The sequence below is a fragment of the Lithobates pipiens genome, unplaced genomic scaffold (assembly GCF_037356315.1).
Source record: "Lithobates pipiens isolate NorthernLeopardFrog02 unplaced genomic scaffold, aLitPip1_a1.2 Scaffold_22, whole genome shotgun sequence".
NCBI classification, from domain to species: Eukaryota; Metazoa; Chordata; class Amphibia; order Anura; family Ranidae; genus Lithobates; species Lithobates pipiens.
The window spans coordinates 311494516-311514768 of NW_027507784.1; the positions used below are offsets into that span (position 1 = coordinate 311494516).

The 20253-nt window shown below is 41.5% G+C and overlaps 1 protein-coding gene across 1 annotated transcript in view; it reads right to left on the reverse strand.

Annotated features, from left to right (window-relative positions):
* Nucleotides 1-1213: 1213 nt before the first annotated feature.
* Nucleotides 1214-20253, reverse strand: part of LOC143925736 (uncharacterized) — an 84948-nt gene continuing 65908 nt past the window's right edge. Inside the window, exons 140-145 of the mRNA XM_077450188.1 lie at nucleotides 18695-18850; nucleotides 14149-14285; nucleotides 11652-11788; nucleotides 7602-7696; nucleotides 4199-4388; nucleotides 1214-2941 (exon numbers count right to left, since the gene is read on the reverse strand). Of these exons, the coding sequence (XP_077306314.1) occupies nucleotides 2841-2941; nucleotides 4199-4388; nucleotides 7602-7696; nucleotides 11652-11788; nucleotides 14149-14285; nucleotides 18695-18850 (816 nt within the window). The 3' untranslated portion in view covers nucleotides 1214-2840. The remainder of the gene's footprint in view (nucleotides 2942-4198; nucleotides 4389-7601; nucleotides 7697-11651; nucleotides 11789-14148; nucleotides 14286-18694; nucleotides 18851-20253) is intronic.

Here is a 20253-nt window from a genome sequence, read left to right on the forward strand (position 1 = left end):
ACCCTCAAAAAAATTCCTCCATCAGTTGGATGTGGTTTGGACTGTGAGAGCCACTCAGCTCTCATTCTCTGTTTCTTCCTTATCTTTTTGTTATCCCAGATGGACATTGTAAGGGTACCCTGGCTTCGGGTTTCACCATCTCTGGGTGACTCAGACAGACCATCATCCAAGCTTATAGTCCCAAGGAGCGAGTTTTACCCTTTCCTGTCAAGTCACGCACTACCAGATTTGCAAGGCAGCCACTTATGCCGCGTACACACGACTGGACTTTTTGACAGCAAAGGTCCGACGGAGTGAATCCATCGAACAATTAGATCGTGTGTGGGCTCCATCGGACCTTTGCTGTCTAAAAATCTGATGGACTTTAGAAATATAACACGTTTCAGATTTTTCCACCGGACCCAGTTCCTATAGAGAAATCTGTTCGTTGGTATGCTAGTCTGATGGACAAAAACCGACGCTAGGCCAGCTACTGGCTATGAACTTCCTTATTCTAGTCCAGTCGTACGTCATCACGTTTGAATCCATCGCACTTTGGTGTGATTGTGTGTGGCCAAGTCCGTTCATTTGGAAAGTCCATCGGAACTCCGCCGAAAGTGTGTCAGGAAGACCGTCGGACCTAGTCCGTCTAAAAGTACGGTCGTGTGTATGCGGCATTAGTCTTTTGTTAACACGTTCTTGCAGTTCATCCAGATGGGCCTTTTCGACCCCGTTTTGATGCCTTCTTTGGGTGTAAGATCCTTCAGGTGGCTTTTTGAGCTGCAGGTAGCACTCAGTTCTCTGTTGTTTTCTTGAGTCTGTTAGTGTCTGTTTGCTTTGTTGCCCACCCTTCATTTTGACTTTTGAATGTCCTGTGCCCCTCAAAAGACAAAAAAAAATAAAAAAAATATATATAGCATTTTCATACTCCCCCACCCCATAAAAAAAACTTTTCATGGAGTCCATTGAGGAACATAGATCCCACCCCTCTGTATTCATGATCATGCACTCAGTGCTGCTTAGCTACAAAACTGGGACATGCTGGTAGTCGGAGGGTTATCCTGGGTGGGCCTACCATATTTTTGTTGGCCAGTGTCCAATCCTCCTCTGGGTAGCAATATAACCTGAAACTTAAAGACTTTCCATGTCCCTCAGTGGACTCAAAGTAAAGAGTTTTGAGAGGAGTACAAATATTATTGATAACATGTATAAATAAATGCTAATAAATACAGAGTTTAATGAAAATAATGCTTTTATTAATTTATATGAATATATAATATGCTTGCTCAATTCAATTTAATCATTTATAAAAAATAATATTCATGCATGTACTTTCATCTTTAATTTACTAAATTGAATAATTTGCAAAGACTTAATATACTGTATTGTATTACATGTCAGCAGTTTGGCTCTGGGACATCAATGTAAAGATTTGTGTGATAAAATTGAGCATACAGAGGTAGGGTTTCATGGGCTACACAAAATCATTAGGGTAGCTATTGAAGGTAGTACAGCATTGGAATCCTTATTCATTTTTTTTTTTTCCTATATATCTTGCAGATATTGTCTTTTGCTTTAAGTGTCTGCAGACCTTGCTCTTCCAAGCAGTATAACTGACACATGCAGAGTCTGATAATGGGTAGAGACACAGCTTTGTAGAGCTGTCTGCGGACTTTCTGCATAGACACATCATTCTTTGTGTTGACAGTTCCATCATAGCAACACAATTTGAACATTGCCATTGGGCAGAATTATAACGTAATTTTAACCAAATTAACTTTCTGGTGTTTTTACTTCTTTTTTTTTTTTTGAAAGATGGAGTGTGATTTTTGTTTTTTGGAAGACAATAGGAACTGCACAAGGCCCCTGTACCTCTAATTTTCTGTTAAAAAATATCAAAACTAAGGGGTCTATTTATAAAACATTCAATGAGAAAGCAATACCACATTTTGGCCACTAGGTGGCGCTGCAAATACAGGAATTAATCTCTTACAAAAATTACATGACATTTAATTCAACTTGCAGTAATGCTTCTGACATTCGTGCAACAAATGTTTTGGAAGTAGACCGCTTAGTTGGACAGAAAACGTTCATACTATCCCTGAGTTCCTTCATAGACGAGTGACGTCTCGGTTACCAGGGTGTTAGTGATCATGGAATGAAGCATTTTGATTGTTGCAGCTGTAGCTCAGTAACCTATTTGCTAGAAAAACGGATTTCATATGGATAATGTAAATCAGTTATAGAAATGAAAATTTTCACTGTAATACAACTTAATATAATTGTGTCCCAGGTGAGTAGAAATTAAATACTGTTGATTTGCATAACTTCCATGGTTACTCTAGAAGAACTCAGATTTAGTGTTTAAAAATAAGCAGCTTTTAAAATAATTAAATACAATTAATTCACCTAATATCCTCACACCATCAAAAAGTATATGGCTCTGCCCAGCCCCTCTACAATAGCATGGTAATTGACAGTATAGCTTACACAAAGCTTAACAGAGGAAAATAGTTCTAGTTGTATCATGCATGCTTTTGTCCAAAGTTATAGATCAATTCAGACATGAAGCATGAGGACGAGTGGCCAAAGAGAATAGTTAATATTTGAATTCTTCCACATGTGCATTTACGGTCTTTAATCAAGTTTATACATTGGGTGGTCCCTTAGTGTTCTCAGGTAGATCTTGCTATTCGCTCCAACTCTCGTCAAGGCATGGGCATGTGGTAAATTCTTTTTCATGGAAGGATTGTTGTTTTCTTGATCATGATCACGGAATTAGGTTATGTGGCAGTTTAGGGGCAAACAGTGAAGTTCTTCTTTAACAGAGAGCATGGAAGGTGGAGTGTTGAGGTAGCATGTTACAAGAATATATTGTCCATATGAAGTAGAGCAACCAAGGTGCAGACCAGGAGGAGATAAAAGGCACAAGGAGGAGCTCCAGCTCCGGAGGTCTGAGTGACTGTGAAAAAATTATAAGACATTATCAATAAACTGAACTATGGGAATTACATTTCTAGTACATGAAGGTGAACTCCAGAAGATATACAACACAAAAAAAATTACAGCTCTATATTTAACAAGGAACATGCAAATAAGAAGAGACCACCGAATGAGCAAGACAGTTGACCGCATCAGTCTTTTCCACTGTCCAGTCATAAAACTAGGAAAGGAGAGAGGACACCATTTCTGTCTTTAGCAGGGCTGCGTAAATCCAGGAACTGGACACATTCTTTGGCAGATGAAAAGGTTTCTTCCTATGTATTTCTTCAGTGTATTTTGCCATTTGCCTGGAGTTCAGTGGTAAATAAGTGTCTTTACTAGGATGGTCATAGAAGTTAAGAAATCTCCTTTGGTCAGGTGTGTAACTATGCATTAAGGGGCTCTGTACCCTTAATCCTCAAGGAAATGCTCATTGCAAAACAAAATGCTATTTGTCTTCATAGCAATCTTATAATGATTTCCAAATAGTAGGTTCATTTGGTTTACCCAACTATATTTGCAAAGGACTATTAGCATCTGTATTATGTAGACAGACCGTGTTGGGCCCCATAGCAGTTGGATGGTTTGCTATGGCAGAGATTGAGTGGTGCCCCACACAGCTTTAGGGCTGATGCACCAGTACTGTACCTAGTAAGGGTAAGGACTTAAAGCAGAGCTTCACTCCAAAGGGGAATTTAAGCTTTAAGGCCTCCTTCCCCATTTCTGTTTATGAAATGGCAGTTTTGAGGAGGGGAGGGGGTGGGCATCTAATTTTGACAGGTACCTACGCCCACTTCCAGGTAAGGTTTCCTCCATGTCTTCTGCGACATGTCACAGGTTTCAAAAGACTGTGGGACAGAGGGCATCTATTCTTTGTATATGAAGGCCAAAGCATCTGGTTTACTTGATTGCCTACCCATACCCACTAGTGGAATGGCCTTTGTTCCCCAAACGCTTTGCTCGTCTGTTGGAACATATGACCATTTCCCTTCTACCTATGATGCAGCCCTGGGTTGTGGGAGCTCACTAGAACTGAGAGAAGTCACACGAGGGAAAGTAACTGGCCACATATAAGCACTATTCAGATTAACTTGTGGCTTATATGTGGCCTTGTTTGTACTTAGGCAAAGAACAGTATCTATCTATCTATCTATCTATCTATCTATCTATCTATCTATCTATCTATCTATCTATCTATCTATCTATCTATCCTAATTATAGTTGTAGCTGGTCATACCTGGCGGGATACTGATGACTCCATCTGGCACTAGATCTTGTACGCCGGCGTTAACATTGAGCCCCAGATCGTTGACCTCCATCTGTGTGTGTGATGCCGCCCAGGCCTGGAGCACAGTGCTGTTGGCTATTGTGTTAATGTCGAACACATTAATTCCCACCAAGTTCTTAATGTTTTGCGCACTTAATAGCTGCATGAAAAGTTGTGGAGAAAAAAAGTATTACGTTTCCATCAAATTTCCTTCAGAATATAAAAATCTACTGTGTTTCTATACTCCATTGTTTCTGAATGTACTTGAATACTAGCCCACAAATAGGCCCTAATGTAGAGAATTGTGGCTATGTGTAAATGTGTTATATTGTTCCTTGTACACATAATCTACTGATTTCTGCCTTTATTATTATTTTTTGACTTAAGGGAAATTACGCTTGACTAGGGTATTTCAACAGTTTTTGCTTAAAGCTCAATTAAAGTCTCATGTCTCTGCTTCTTTAATCAGCCCTGTACCTGATTTATTATGAATTATGACTTATGGAACTACCTTAAAATACCTTTTTTCTCACAGTGAAAAAGCTGCTTCCAGCCCCCACATTGCGGTGTTCTGTGCTGGCAGAGCTGAGTAACAGCCACACCTCTCCTCACCCAGACTTGTAGAGAAAGGCGGGGGGTGTGTCTGCCCAGGTCTGTTACATTATAGTGTGCACTGGGTTTAACTCTGGTTACTATCTGGTAAATATAAATCACTAATGAAAACCTGACTTTACAGTGAGTTTGCCTTATATGTACAAAAACTCCTTTCCTTTCTCACACAGTTTGTCACCCATGTGACAGTCAACAACTAAAAGATAACACACCATACCTAATTATCCATACCACTAGAGCAGGGATATGTAGTTAGCGGACTTCCAGCTGTTGCAGAACTACAAGTCCCGTGAGGCATAGCAAGACTGACAGCCACAAGCATGACACCCAGAGGCATGATGGGACTTGTAGTTTTGCAAAAGCTGGAGGTCCGCTAATTGCATATCCTTGCACTAGACCAGTGTTTCTCAAATCCAGTCCTCAGGCCCCCCCCAACAGGTCATGTTTTCAGGATTTCCCTCAGATGAAACGGCTGTGGTAATTGCTAAGGCAGTGAAACTGATCAAATCACCTGTGAAAAATAATGGAAAACCTGAAAACATGACCTGTTGGGGGGGGGGGGGGGGGGGGAGCCTGAGGACTGGATTTGAGAAACACTGCACTAGACCAAGAAAACATACCAAAAACCCATATTGATCAAATAATTAATGTTCTACTTTAACATTGTCATTGTTCACCCTTCCTTGTATACTATTTCTTAAACTTTTGAACTAAATGTGCTTTCTGTAAACAATTTATATGTTTTTTTCTTATGATTTCAGTTGTAGTATATATTATACAATTTGAATTATTTTCTGGTGGTACTGCTATAATCTACTTCACTGACGTGGTTGTATACCATTTTTGCTAATTTTACTTACAGATAAGCCTATAATAAGGCTTGCCTGTAGGTAAAATAAATATTTCCTAAACCTGTACAGTTTAGGAGATATTCCCTTTGCAAGCAGCCGCTGACATCAGCAGGGCATGCACTGTGAAGGTCCATCTGCCGGACCTTGCCGGAAAGAAGTCTCTCACGCACATGCGCGGGAGTGCTGACATTGCGGCTCCAGCCACTCACAGGGCCGGAGCCGTGAACCAGGAAGACAAGCCGAGGGGAAATGTCAGCACCTTTGGTGTGGATCAGCTGCCGACGCCTCATTCTAAAGTAAGTATTTCATAATGAACTATTATGTGGTGCATACTAGCTCATTATTCCTTTTGCCTTACAGATTTTAAATAAAAATGTCTGTGGATATACAACCGCTTTAAAAACAATTGGTTTGGTGGTATTGAACTGCACAGTCATATTTAAAGATCCTACGCAACTGATGTCTGGAAAATGGAGGTAAGACTAGGAAAATTAAGGTTGTTAGCACAACGTCAATCTAAGTACATATCTCATTCTGTGACTTCAATTGGGCTTACAAGTGTTCTGTATGTACCATGCTGAATATATCAGATAAAGGATACATCTGGTAGTTAACAGTATAAGGTAGCATTTAATATTTTTCCTACAGTGATGCACTTTCCATCATTGTGCTGTGCAACTCCCAAAGTTTCTCTCATTACTGGTAGTAACGAGTGGGCGTGCCCTGTGTCCCCTTCCATCATACAATACCCTAGTCTTAACCTAGATCTAGGTCTGTTCAGGTTTGTCTAACCAAACAGAAAAGTTTGCTAATAGGTCCACTGTTACTGAGCTTGCATCTGGCCACCCATATCTCCCCCATTACCAGATGGTGGAAAACTTGGAATGACCACAGCTGTCACATATGTAACATCTGTTTCTGTTATGATCCAACTCAGCTAGAATCTCCTGCTGAGACATGTGAAGAGGGCCTTAGGCTTTGAGTGAATCTAGAAAACCAACTAAGCTCTCCATATTCGGAATCATGTTAGTATTAAAGTTGTTCTTATATAAAGAGACTCCAAGTATACCATATTTGTCAGGGCAGTAAATATTGCTCAGTGTACAAAACTATAAACCAGTTTATGTACAAAAAGGGGAGGACATGCACCAGAGAACTATCTAGACTAAAACCATAGAAGCCTTGTTAAAGACTTGACAAAGCGAACACCAGGCTAGCCTTACACACTTAGCTTTTGTTCAGATTTGATCTTATAGATAGATCAGCAAAATTGAAAAAAGAAATGTATAGTGCTTGCCTCATTAGAAGTATATAATATAAAATAAAATATAATCGATTGTTTCAACGGGTCCTCATAAAGCCTCCTACACGCACTTAGATTTTCAGACGACCGAATGTCCGTTTTTTGTGGCATGCTAGTCTTATGTTGAAAGTGAAGCGGTTACTTACAATATGAAAATTTTCGTACACAAGGATACAACATCAGAAGCGACATAATGTGTTGAATAGTTGTGTATGTATTCTTTTGTTTTTGAGCATGCCTAGTCGTGCTCTTATGATTTTTTTTCCTACGAAAACCGTACTAATGAACCGAAAATCAGACTTTGAGTTCACATCCGATAAAAATTCTGCACATCCAGCTTTTGTCTGACAAAAAAGTGAAATCCACTGCCGAAAGCACCGTACTAACGACTCAAAAAACGGCAGACAGTTCTTCCATCCGATTTTTGTATCGTGTGTACGGGCCTCAATACATAATTGTTGATAAATCTGAAGGAGATTGTACAATCAGATTGTAAAGTATGGACCAGCAGCTCAGCTCTTATGTGAAACCTTAAACTTAATAACTGACATAAAAAAATAATAAAACATGGGGGTCGTTATAATAATAATAATGAAGTTGTGCTTACCTTCAACTCATTTGGATTTAGAGTTGTAAAGGTTGTGAGATCCATGTCTACAGAGGCCATAGAAAATGCGATCAGGTTGCTGGCCTTGGCACCACCTACAAAAAAAGACAGAGAAGTGGGACCTTTAGCCACCTGCATGACTTGCATGTGCACAGGAAACATACCATTATCTGTGTGTGCCATATAAAGGATCATAGTTTATCCAAATCTGACATGTCTGTGCTATGTAGAGACTAGAGAGTTGAACCACCTAAACCTTTTTTCTCAGGGACTCTTGGATCTGCTGCACACCTAAAGTGTCCATTATAAGTGGTTCCCACACTCCCTACTGGATATCCTAATTATTTTGTATTATATGCCATGATGAATGTAACAGGAGGAGCCGGAACACACAAAGGTGGTTGGGAATACCTAAAACTCCAAGGCAGAGTTTTGAACTATGAATTTCTGATCTCAAAGTTTGTACATTGAAGATTTATGAAAATCTACAGGACCGCAAGCAAACAGTAAATATTAGTGATTGCAGTGCTGTAGTGGTGATTTAGCAGGGGGCACAATGGATGGCTGCAGAGAGATCGCTGCTCTATTAAAGCTCCATTCACACCAATGCGTTTTTTCAAGCTTTTTGCAGACATTTCTTTTTAATATTGATTCCTATGGAACATGTTCACATAAATGCATTTCTGTGCCTCTGCATTTTTGGAAAGGGTCAGGGACTTTTTAAAAAAATGCAAAACGGTGCTCTTTTGCTTTTTTTTGGTTCAATAGGATTCAATGGAGAAGCTGCAGAAAAACATGTAGTGCGTTTTTCCTGTGATTTTGCTGCGATTTGCATTTTTAAAACTTCCCAACAACAAATTTTCCTAAGAAAAAAAAACAAAAACATAAAAAACGCAGAATCGCATTAAAAACGTGATGAAAAAATGCAAAAGGCACTGCAGAAACGCTCAAAAGCAACATGCATCGATGTGAATCGAGCCTATCACAGAGAGCAACAGCCATTTTGTTTAGCCTACTGCCTTAGAATTTGCGCTGATAGCTAATAAGGCCTCATGCACACGAGACGCAGTTAAACGCGCGTTCAGATGCAGTTGGACAGTTTTTTCAACTGCACCTGAACTCATTCAATGTTTTCCTATGTGTCCATGCACACAGTCTCGTTTTTTTCCGTTTATATGCAGTTGCGTTTAATCTCGTTTTTCCAGAAGCAAAAAAATGCGTTCAGAAACAAAAATTTCTGCGTTTCAGACGCAAAACGCGGCAAAACGCCGCTATCGCGTTTAGCCGCGTTTGCGTTTATATGCGTTTTTTAAAGGTGACCTTTTTTTTTACATTAAAAATCTCAAAAATTATTGCAAATGATGAAAAACCATTAGAAAAATATTTTAAACAATTGCAATTGCAAGTGGACAATCCACAACTTGTGGCAAGTGACGTGGCAAGTGGACAATCCACAACTTGTGGCAAGTGACATGGCAGGTGGCAAGTGATGTGGCAAGTGGACAATCCACAACTTGTGGCAAGTGACGTGGCAGGTGAAGTGGCAAGTGACGTGGAAAGTGGACAATCCACTTGTGGCAGGGGATGTGGCAAGTGACGTGGCGAGTGGACAATCCACAACTTGTGTCAGGTGACGTGGCAAGTGGACAATCCACAACTTGTGGCAGGTGATGTGGCAAGTGATGTGGCAAGTGGACAATCCACTTGTGGCAGGTGACGTGGCAGGGGACGTGGCAAGGGACGTGGCAAGTGGACAATCCACAACTTGTGGCAGGTGATGTGGCTGGTGACGTGGCAAGTGGACAATCCACATCTTGTGGCAGGTGACGTGGCAGGTGACGTGGAAAGTGGTGTGGCAAGTGGACAATCCACAACTTGTGGCAGGTGATGTGGCTGGTGATGTGGTAAGTGGACAATCCACAACTTGTGTCAGATGGCATGGCAGGTGATGTGGAAAGTGGACAATCCACATCTTGTGGCAAGTGACGTGGCAGGTGATGTGGCAAGTGACGTGGCAAGTGGACAATCCACAACTTGTGGCAGGTGATGTGGCAAGTGATGTGGCAGGTGATGTGACAAGTGGACAATCCACATCTTGTGGCAAGTGACGTGGCAGCTGACGTGGCAAGTGACGTGGCAGGTGACGTGGCAAGTGACATGGCAAGTGGACAATCCACATCTCGTGGCAAGTGATGTGGCAGGTGATGTGGCAAGTGACGTGGCAAGTGGACAATCCACAACTTGTGGCAGGTGACGTGGCAGGTGATGTGGCAAGTGACGTGGCAGCTGACGTGGCAAGTGGACAATCCAAAACTTGTGGCAGGTGACGTGGCAAGTGACGTGGCAGGTGACGTGGCAAGTGATGTGGCAAGTGGACAATCCACAGCTTGTGGCAAGTGACGTGGCAAGTGGACAATCCACAACTTGTGGCAGGTGACGTGGCAGGTGACGTGGCAAGTGAACAATCCACAACTTGTGGCAGGTGACGTGGCAGGTGAAGTGGCAAGTGACGCGGCAAGTAGACAATCCACAAGTTGTGGCAGGTGATGTGGCAAGTGACGTGGCAGGTGATGTGGCAAGTCACGTGGCAAGTGGACAATCCACAACTTGTGGCAGGTGATGTGGCTGGTGACGTGTCAAGTGGACAATCCACAGCTTGTGGCAGGTGGCATGGCAGATGACGTGGAAAGTGGACAATCCACATCTCGTGGCAAGTGACGTGGCAGCTGACGTGGCAAGTGACGTGGCAAGTGGACAATCCAAAACTTGTGGCAGGTGACGTGGCAGCTGACGTGGCAAGTGACGTGGCAGGTGACGTGGCAAGTGATGTGGCAAGTGGACAATCCACAGCTTGTGGCAAGTGACGTGGCAAGTGGACAATCCACAACTTGTGGCAGGTGACGTGGCAAGTGACATGGCAGGTGATGTGGCAAGTGACGCGGCAAGTAGACAATCCACAACTTGTGGCAGGTGATGTGGCTGGTGACGTGGCAAGTGGACAATCCACAGCTTGTGGCAGGTGGCATGGCAGATGATGTGGAAAGTGGACAATCCACATCTCGTGGCAAGTGACGTGGCAGGTGATGTGGCAAGTGACGTGGCAAGTGGACAATCCACAATTTGTGGCAGGTGACGTGGCAGGTGATGTGGCAAGTGGACAATCCCCAACTTGTGGCAAGTGACGTGGCAAGTGGACAATCCACAACTTGTGGCAGGTGCCGTGGCAAGTGACACGGCAAATGCAAGTGTACAACTGCTCTCTATGCTGCTGCTGCTCACTCTGATCAAAATAGCAGAAATAGTTAAAAAAAATGCTTTGAGAGCTTGGGGAGGGTCTACATGATGTTATCTTTATAAACGCGTCTAAACGCAAACGCGTCTAAACGCGTCTAAACGCGACATGCAAACGCGGCAAAACGCGCGTTTCTAAACGCGCGTTTCAGCTTTTTTTTAACAGAGGTTTCATCTGCGTCTCGTGTGCATGAGGCCTAAAAGATCACAGACTCTTATGCCGCGTACACACGACCGTTTTACTATCCAAAGTTAAAATAACAAGGGCAGAAGATTTAATAGATGGAAAGTTAAAGGGCCTCTTTAAAGTGAAAGTAAATCCTCCTATCCTTTCAGCCAAGGAAGCTGCCATCTTGGCCATTGGATGGTTTGACAGTTTGGTTGAGAGCCCAACCAATGGGAGTGTTACATTTCCAGCACGTGCCGGAAAGGTAACTGTTTTATGGATGGGTTTACTTCTGCTTTAAGCAGGAATAATAGATGTCAATAATATAAGTGTTTTCTTTAATAAACTAGATTATGGAAAGCCCCGACCATTCATGTTAAACATGCCTTTATAAATGTGATCAAGAATATTATAGATTTAAAAGCGAAATTTTGAGTAGCTTTTGCAAACACTGGTCCATGGATAGCTGGTAGTCCTCACACTCAACCAAAAGCAATAAACTGTGCCTAATCCATTCATCTTCATTCATCTGTTGGGCGCCTCAAAGAAATTATAATCTGCTCAATGGTCCAGCCAGCACTGCTGCTTCTTACCTATTACAGGCTTCATTATCTGATAATATCCATTTTCAGTTGTATTATTTGATGAGAGGACAGACGCCATCATGTTGAAGAGGAGGTCCTTGGTGCTTTGACTACATGTGGAAATCTGCAGTGGTTGGGCGGAATTTCTGAAAGAAAAAAAAAGATTACTAATGTAGAACTGTAGGCAAAACAGCTATATATGCAGATGAAATACATATATTGGGAGGTGTGTACCTGCCAAAGGATTTATATTTCTGTGTATCTAGTCCTAAGACCCCTTTCACCCTGTGGCATTTTTCAGGCGCTTTTGGGCAAGAAATAACGCCTGTAAAGCACTTTAAAAAAATGCCTCCCCTGCAGCCGCAGTGTGAGACCCCGAGTGCTTTCACCCTGGGGCGGTGCACTTGCAGGATATTAGAAAAAGTCCTGCAAGCTTCATCTTTGGGACATGTATACAATTCTCCTCCACCTCCCCGCCATTGAAATCATTGAGCACCGCTGCCAAAGCACTTCGGCAGCAATGCTTTGCGGGCGCTATTAACCCTTTATTCAGCCGCAGCGGTTCAATAACAGTTTTCCATTTCCCTCTACACATAAAACTGTTATTGAACTGTTGTGAATATACAATCCCTTATAGAAGTGGGTATCACCACTGAGTATACTATCTATGCTAAACTCTGTCTTTGATGGGTTTTTTTATGGAAAGATATGAGCCTTGTGGGGGTTTGTTTTTAAACTTTCGATTAATAAAATGTATATTTTTATACAAATATGTTTTTTGATTATATTGGTTGCTGTAAAAAAGTCCCTCAAAGAGGTATACTGAAATGTGTTTGTGGTAAAGTGGAACTTTAGTCAGAAAATTAAGTCCTGCATGATGACTTCAGGTTGGCCCCTTTTGCAGGTATAGCAATGTAAAGCATTAAAAATAAGTTCCTATTCTGTTAAAAATCCAGGAATACACAGTCTCATCCCGCTCTGCACATGGTCGGTTGCTCTCCATTTTTAGGCACTGCCGAGTTTGTAGAGGGCGATCTGCTGACAGTCTTAAAGTGGAATTAAACCCTCCTAGCCTTTACTGCTAAGGAAGCTGCTTCTGTTTGATCTGCAACTGCCATGGTGCACATCAGTTATGACATCAGCCATTTGATGGTTTTACAGTTTGGTTGAGGACACAAACAAATGTGACAGTTAGCAATCCTGGCATTCCAGGAATGTAAATGTTTTTTTTTTTTTAAATAAATCGATGGGTTTAGTTCCCCTTTATGCTGTTCAGGGGCTCTGAGCTTCAGAAAAATGGCAACCCCCAGCAAGAAGAAACAGGAACAATGCTGGGGGCAATTTACAGCACACACTAATTATGGTAACATAATTATTAATGTGGAATGTATGTTCCTTGTAAAAGACCATTATTTTTTATGAAGTTGTTATGGGTAAAGTTCTGCTTTAATTAAGCAATATACATTGATCACCTCTCTGCCCCAGCCTGTTATTGGACAGTGAAGAAGTCAAAATCATGAGCTCATCTCCCTCCTCTCTTCTCCTGTCATCAGGTTCTGTGCCAACACATGTGCATGAAGCACACTTGATTGGCTTCTCCTTTCCCCAGTCCAAGACTTGCTGTACCTGACATTTTCAGAGACATTTATCAAATGCAGGGATTTGCACTTTTTTTTTAAATACATTCCCATTTTCAGAGGGTAAAGCAGTAGGCTTACATTAATACCATCCCACTCATCATCTGTCAAGGCCCAAGCCCCAATTAGGTTATATTTGCTAAGTCACACTCCCTTCTCATAATCCGTCCCTGTCTTGCAGAACATAAAAACTTTAGGTAAGTAGGTTAAAATCCAAGTGGAAGAAAGTAATAAACGCTATTTGGAAATGTGTCTGTTGTGTTGTCCTCCTACAGAAATGTATTATGGCAGAACGGAGCCCTAGGCAAGGTAGCTAATTTAGGCCACTAAATCCCTTTGAGTGACATTGTTAAAAATTGCATCAGGAATTCCATTACACACCAACGAGTCACAAGTCCATACTCCCATGTGAAGTGTCGGGCAACTGCACAGCTTTGACCAGTTGTGCTATCCCCCTGCTTTACTGAAGGTTGTAGCGGTGGACATACATAGTGTCCTAGCACATCCACCAGGTTTCCCTTCTACAGAGACGTATTGGGGCACAATGGGACCCTGGGTAAGGTAGCTACTTTGGAACCCCCAATCTTTTCTACTGACACTGATAAAAGTTGCATGAGGCATTCCATTAAATGCCAACTGCCCAAAAGTCTATAATGCCTTGTGATGTGGCAGGCAAGTGCACAGCTTTAATCAATTGTGCTATCACCCTGGTTTACAGAAGGTTGCAGCAGTGTGCTCTGGACAGCCATCAAGGCCATAGGCTCCTGTCCAGGTTGCCTTGTGTATAATCTGGCTATGCCATTTTATAAAGTGTGCCAAAAAGACTGAAGTCTTTAAAGAATTTCTGGATAGTAGCAGCACAATCTTACCTTAAATCAGCTATAGTAAAGTTTTTAATTAGAGTCTCATTTAGGCTGCAGATGTAAGGAGCCAAGACGGTGAGTAGTGTTGCATCCACAGTGTCATTTGGATTGAGTTGCAGGTATCGCTGAACCAACACATTGATCTGGAAAGATATGAAAATATTTCAATACAGTTTTGTCCTTATTAAATTACATTAATACATAGTTCCTGATGTATTTACTAGGCTTGTGCACAACGGAACATTTTGTTTAGTTTCAGTTCGTTGTCATTCGGAAAATACATAATTTCATTCTGTTATATTCGTTATGTTACGTTAATTTGTTTTCGGATAATGTGTTATTTCTGTAGAGTGTCGATATTCGTAATACTGAATCTCGAATCATGTCGAATCCATTCGTTATATCCACTATAATTTCTTTCGTATTAGTTGAAATTCGATATTTATGTATGTATATATATTTGTAATAACGATTCATAGTTTGGAAAGTCGTTTGTTTATTGAATTTATTAACACACACAATGACAATATCTTTTCTCCTCTCCTCAAATACAATACAACACCCTGCTCACTCAGTTCTCAGGAATCCACTTTGCCAGTAATCCAACCTCCAGGACAAATAATCAACTGATTGGACTGTAAAGCCCCATACACATAAACAGACTTTGTTCAAATTTTGCCATGGACTTTTGTATAAAGGGCGTTGGCCATAAGTTTGTATAGCATACACACGATCTGACTTTTTAGGCAACAAACGTGAACGTAGTGACGTTTCAACATACTGACAACACTTCAAAAGAGGACGTTCAATTACTCCAGTGCCACCTTTGGTCAACTTCTGTATTGTTGTCTGATCTTTTGCATTAGTTGCATGTGTGTTTGTACTTTGTACAAAAGTCTGATGGTTTTGTGTACACACGATCGGACTTTGCTCCATCAGACTTATGTTTGTCTATTCGCATAGCCAACAAAAGTCCGATGAAAACCGAAAAAGTTTGTCCGATGGTGCGTACACACGGTCAGATGTTGCTCCAAAACAGCTCATTTGCATGTTTGTTGTCAAAAAGTCTGATCGTATGTACGGGCCTTAAGATTTACTTTGAGTTGACCTTTTGTTTCATTAGATCTTTAACAAATTACCGAATCATGTCGAATTCATTCGTTATACCCGCTATAATTTCTTTTGTATTAGTTGAAATTCGTTATTTTTTTATTCGGACATTCGGATGCATCCAAATGTCCGAATAAAAAAATAACGAATTTCAACTAATACAAAAGAAATTATAAGATGCAAAATTCGTCCGAATTTCGATTAGTTACGAAATGAATTGCGCATGTATAGTATTTACTAGATCAACCTGGAATATCAATCTCAATACCACATAATCCTGGTTTGACTGAAGGAGCTGATGTTAATTCTAGAAACATGTCAGGAATCTAAATTATTTAATGTACTAATATATTTCATTGAGGCTCTGTATCATATCTCAGTGATGGTCTATATATACTGAGACAAATGGCTTTTATAGTAAATTATTGCAAAATGTTTGTCAAGTGAGTTTAACCCCTTGGCAACCAGCCACCATCATTATACAGTGGCAGGTCGGCACGATCCCTTGAGCCGTCGTAGCTATACGTTGGCTCCTTTAAGCGGGATAGAAGGCGCGCGCGCGCGCTGCACTCAGGGGCTGCCGATGCTCATTGCCGACGGTCAATAAAAATGCTATAAATCTATCCCCTATTTTGTAGACGCTATACCTTTTGCGAAAACCCATTAATATACGCTTATTGTGATTTTTTTTACCAAAAATATGTAGAACAATACATATCGGCCTAAACTGAGAAAAAAATTGCTTTTTTTTTTTTTTTAAATGGGGATATTTATTATAGCAAAAAGTACAAAATATTGTGTTTTTTTTTTCAAAATTCAAACATTTTCAATATTGTTTATAGCGCAAAAAATAAAAACCACAGAGATGATCAAATACCACCAAAAGAAAGCTTTATTTGTGGGGGAAAAAAAGGATGTCAATTTTTTTAGGGTGCAGCGTCGCACGACCGCACAATTGTCAGTTAAAGTGACGCAGTGCCGAATTGCAAAAATGGCCTGGTCATTCAGTAGCCAAATCTTCCGGGGATGAAGTGGTTAAGATGAATTTGAATAAACAAACTCTTTTTAACTGCTTTACGACCATGTAACACATATATGCAGTATTCAGGATGTTGGACACTGCATGTATGCATTCTTGCGCTTGTGTTGGAAGTACTTTTGATCGCATCCTCCAAACACTGAGACCAAGCCTGCTGGTGGCAGCTCTGAGTCTTATGCTAATGAACAGGAACCAGGGGAACCAGCTCTCAATCACATGATTGCTGTGATAGCCTGTGATTGATTAGAGAAGAAGTCTGTAGAAAAAAAAGACTTAAAAAAATAAAGATTAGGCCAGGGTTTGATCTAGTTTACTTTAGTGAGCTGGTGTCAGTATGTCAGTGTTAAGCCTCATACACACAATAGGACTTTGTACAAACTTTCCCTTGGATTTTTGTACAAAGGGCGTCGGGCCTGAACTTGTATTGCATACACACAGCAGGACTTTTTCAGCCAACTTTCACCAAATCACGGGGTTTTTCTGCTCTTTACCGCCACCTTTGGTCAACTTCTGTATTGTTGTCTGATCTTTTGCATTGGTTCTAAACATGCGTGTTTGTACTTTGTACAAAAGTCCTATGGTTTTCTGTACACACGATCAGACTTTGCTCCATCGGACTTTTGTTGCCAGAAAGTTTGGCCGTTCGCACAGCCAACAAAAATCAGATGAAAACCGAAAAAGTTTGTCCAATGGAGCGTACACATGGTCGGATGTTGCTCCAAAACAGCTAATTTGCATGATTGTTGTCAAAAAGTCTGATCGTGTGTACGGGCCTTTAGTGTTAGCCCTTGTTCACACTGCCGCGGCTTCAAAGTCATGCGACTTTGAATTTGACATCCCTATTCAACTTCATCGTTGTTTGCATATGCCTTCTTTAGCAGAAGTCAATGCAAGTCATGCTGAAGTTGCACCAAAGTAGTGCAGGAACCTTTTATGCTAAGTCGGAGTGACTTGAGTTGAATGAATTCGAACGATTGCAGTGCTGTTAATGGGGCTCGATTTGTCATATGACTTTGAACATGACAAGTCGCAGCAGTGTGAACCGGGGGTTTGTTTCAGTTAGTGTCAATGGCAGTAATGCCGCATACACACACGACCAGACTTTCCTGCAGACTAGGTCCGACGGAATCAGTCAGTCGGACAATCCGATCTTGTGTGGGCTAATCCGATACTTTTTTGTTAAATAAATCCAACGGACCTAGAAATAGAACATGTTTCAAATCTGTCCAACGGACTCAATTCCTATCGGGAAAAACATTCGTCTGCGTGCTGGTCCAGCGGACCAAATACAACGCAGGGGAAGATATTGGCTACTGGCTATTGAACTTCCTTTTTTAGTCCCGTCTTACATCATCACATTCAAAATGAACGGACTTTCGAACGGACTTTCAAACGGGCTTACTCCATTTGTGTATGGGCAAGTCCATTAATTCAGAAAGTCCATTGGAACTCCGCCGAAAGTCCGTCGGGAAGACCGTCGGACCTAGTCTGCTGGAAAGTCCGGTCACGTGTACGCGGCATTAGTGTCAGTGTGTCAGTTGGTGTGTTAGTGACAGAGTTAGGGTCAGTGTGTTTTGGGTAAACATAATTTCATAATAAAAAATTCAAGAGATATCCAATAAAATTAGCCACCAAATAAAAGCCCTATCCTGAAAAAAAAGAGTTATAATCCACCTGGATACACTAAGTGATTTGGATGATATGTACAGTTTTACTAACACATGTCAAAGTTACAAAATTGGGTTTGCTTGCTAAGGTTTGTTTTGACCCTAGTTATGAAGAGGTTAAGATACAAATATTTAATTGTGGATATATTTGAAACCCCTCCCTTTTGGACTCCCTAAGCAACAGTGTTGATTGGTCCAGTACTGTCACATTAAATAAATCACATACAAGTATTGGTATTTCCTTTGGTTCCGGGCACTTAGTGGAGTGACGGGAGTGAAGTACAGGTACATATATACTGGGAAGGGGTAACTGATTAAGGCTGGGTTCACACTGCAGTACGGATCGGCTCACCACAGGGGTCCGGTATGTCCCTGTTTTTCTTTTTCGGTCCAAATTATTTGCTGAATTTGGACCTGAAATGGACCAGAAGACCCACAGGACTCCAGAGCTATTCACCCAGGAGATGTGTGAACCGGCTCCATAGATAGCTGGTCACAATCTCTTGACATGCGAATTGTATGCAAATAAGTCCGCACCCAACTCACAACAGTGTGAACCCAGCCTTAAGCAACCCAAGCAGGTCATTACACCGCATGTATTCAAAAAAAAAAAATGTATGTATTGATAAACACATAGTTTATTGTTATTTGCTTGGCATGCATTTTCAAATTGTACAATGGTATGATCAGGGATGCCACAACCCTCAGTAGGCACAGCTAAGAGACAGAGACTTACCCTGGAGTCACTAGAATTCCAGGATGCACTTTGGATCAATGTCGCTAAAGTATCCACAGATGTAATATTCCAGAGGCGCATTTCCGTCTCACTGTACATTGTTGCTATATTTCCTAGCTGTATGAGATACGGTTCTGGTACACCAGTAGGGAAGATCTGGAAAATAACATCAAAATAAAACATGCTTTATTTCTAGATTTTTACCTACTGAGGAATTAAAGGATCAATTAAAGCTTACTGTATCTCTAGTCTGAATCAAAAAGGCCACTTACAAGCTGGAGATGGGCTTTAAAGTGGTTGTAAACCCATCTGGAAAAAAATATAAAAAAAAGCAACCTGCAAGGCAAAGGCATAATGAGCTAGTATGCATAGCATACTATCTCATTATGAATAACTTACCTGAGAACGAAGCCCCCGAAACGGTTCTCCGTCTTCATGTCTGTCGCTGCCATGTATCCCGGAGTGACTTCCGGGTCTCGCTGCTCAGGCGTTGTGATTCGCCGGAGCAGCGATGACGTCACTCCCGCGCATGCGCATGGGAACCGACACTCGCGGCATATCGACGCGATCTGCGGCCTGCCCAGTACGCCTGCGCGCCGCTGTCTGCGGCGCATGCGTCGTAGACAGCAGTGCCTGTCTTTTTGTAAATATCTCCTATACCGTATAGGTTTAGGAGATATTTCTTGGACCTACAGGTAAGCCTTAAGGGTTTACAACCACTTTAAAGTGGTAAATAACAAAAAGCACATAGGGCGCCCCACCCTAATTCATTTATTGTAATAAAACTAATCATGCGCTAGGCTGGTGCTCCTTCTTGCTTTTGACATACCGTGTTTTAGATTTCCCTGTCTGAAGAGGGCTGCAAGGCCTAGAGAGCACCTGGTGATTTGTGAAATACCTAAGCCAATTTGAGGTTATCTTTAGAAACTATAATAACACTTTCTGTATATCCACCACATCTGGGTGCAGAAGAGTTTTTTTGTTTTTTATTAGGCTTTAAAGTAGCCCTGATGCATCTATACCTCTCTGTCAAGTGGTGCCTTGTAGTTTTTTTTTTTACTACTGGCAGCTATGCCACTACTGTAAGGAATCACAGTACCCAGCAGGGGTCACATCCATAAGTGTCTAGTGGTAGTAGTGCCTGGAGATCATAAACAGCAAAGGTTTAATTTTCCGTTCAGGAGAAAGGCAAGTGATCAGCGTCTTCTATTGCAGTGAACTGCTGGTAGGACATTTTTTTTAAAGATGTGGGGGGTAGGGTGACCACGTTTCCAAACTGCCATTCAGGGACACCCCCACTCCCCCCCCCCCCCCAAAAAAAAGATGATTTTTTACATATTTTTTTGCCAATTTCTGGGGCAGGGGCATATGAAATCAGCAGACCTGTGTGCACGATCAAAAGCGGGCCCTAGGCATTAAGAACAACAACAATATGGCACGCAAAGCGTGTCGTGGTGAACAGTGGACATGTCTTAAATTGCACTAAATATTGGCTTAAAGGGGGTGTTGTTTAGGGCTGCAACTAACAGTTATTTTCATAATCGATTAGTTGGCCGATT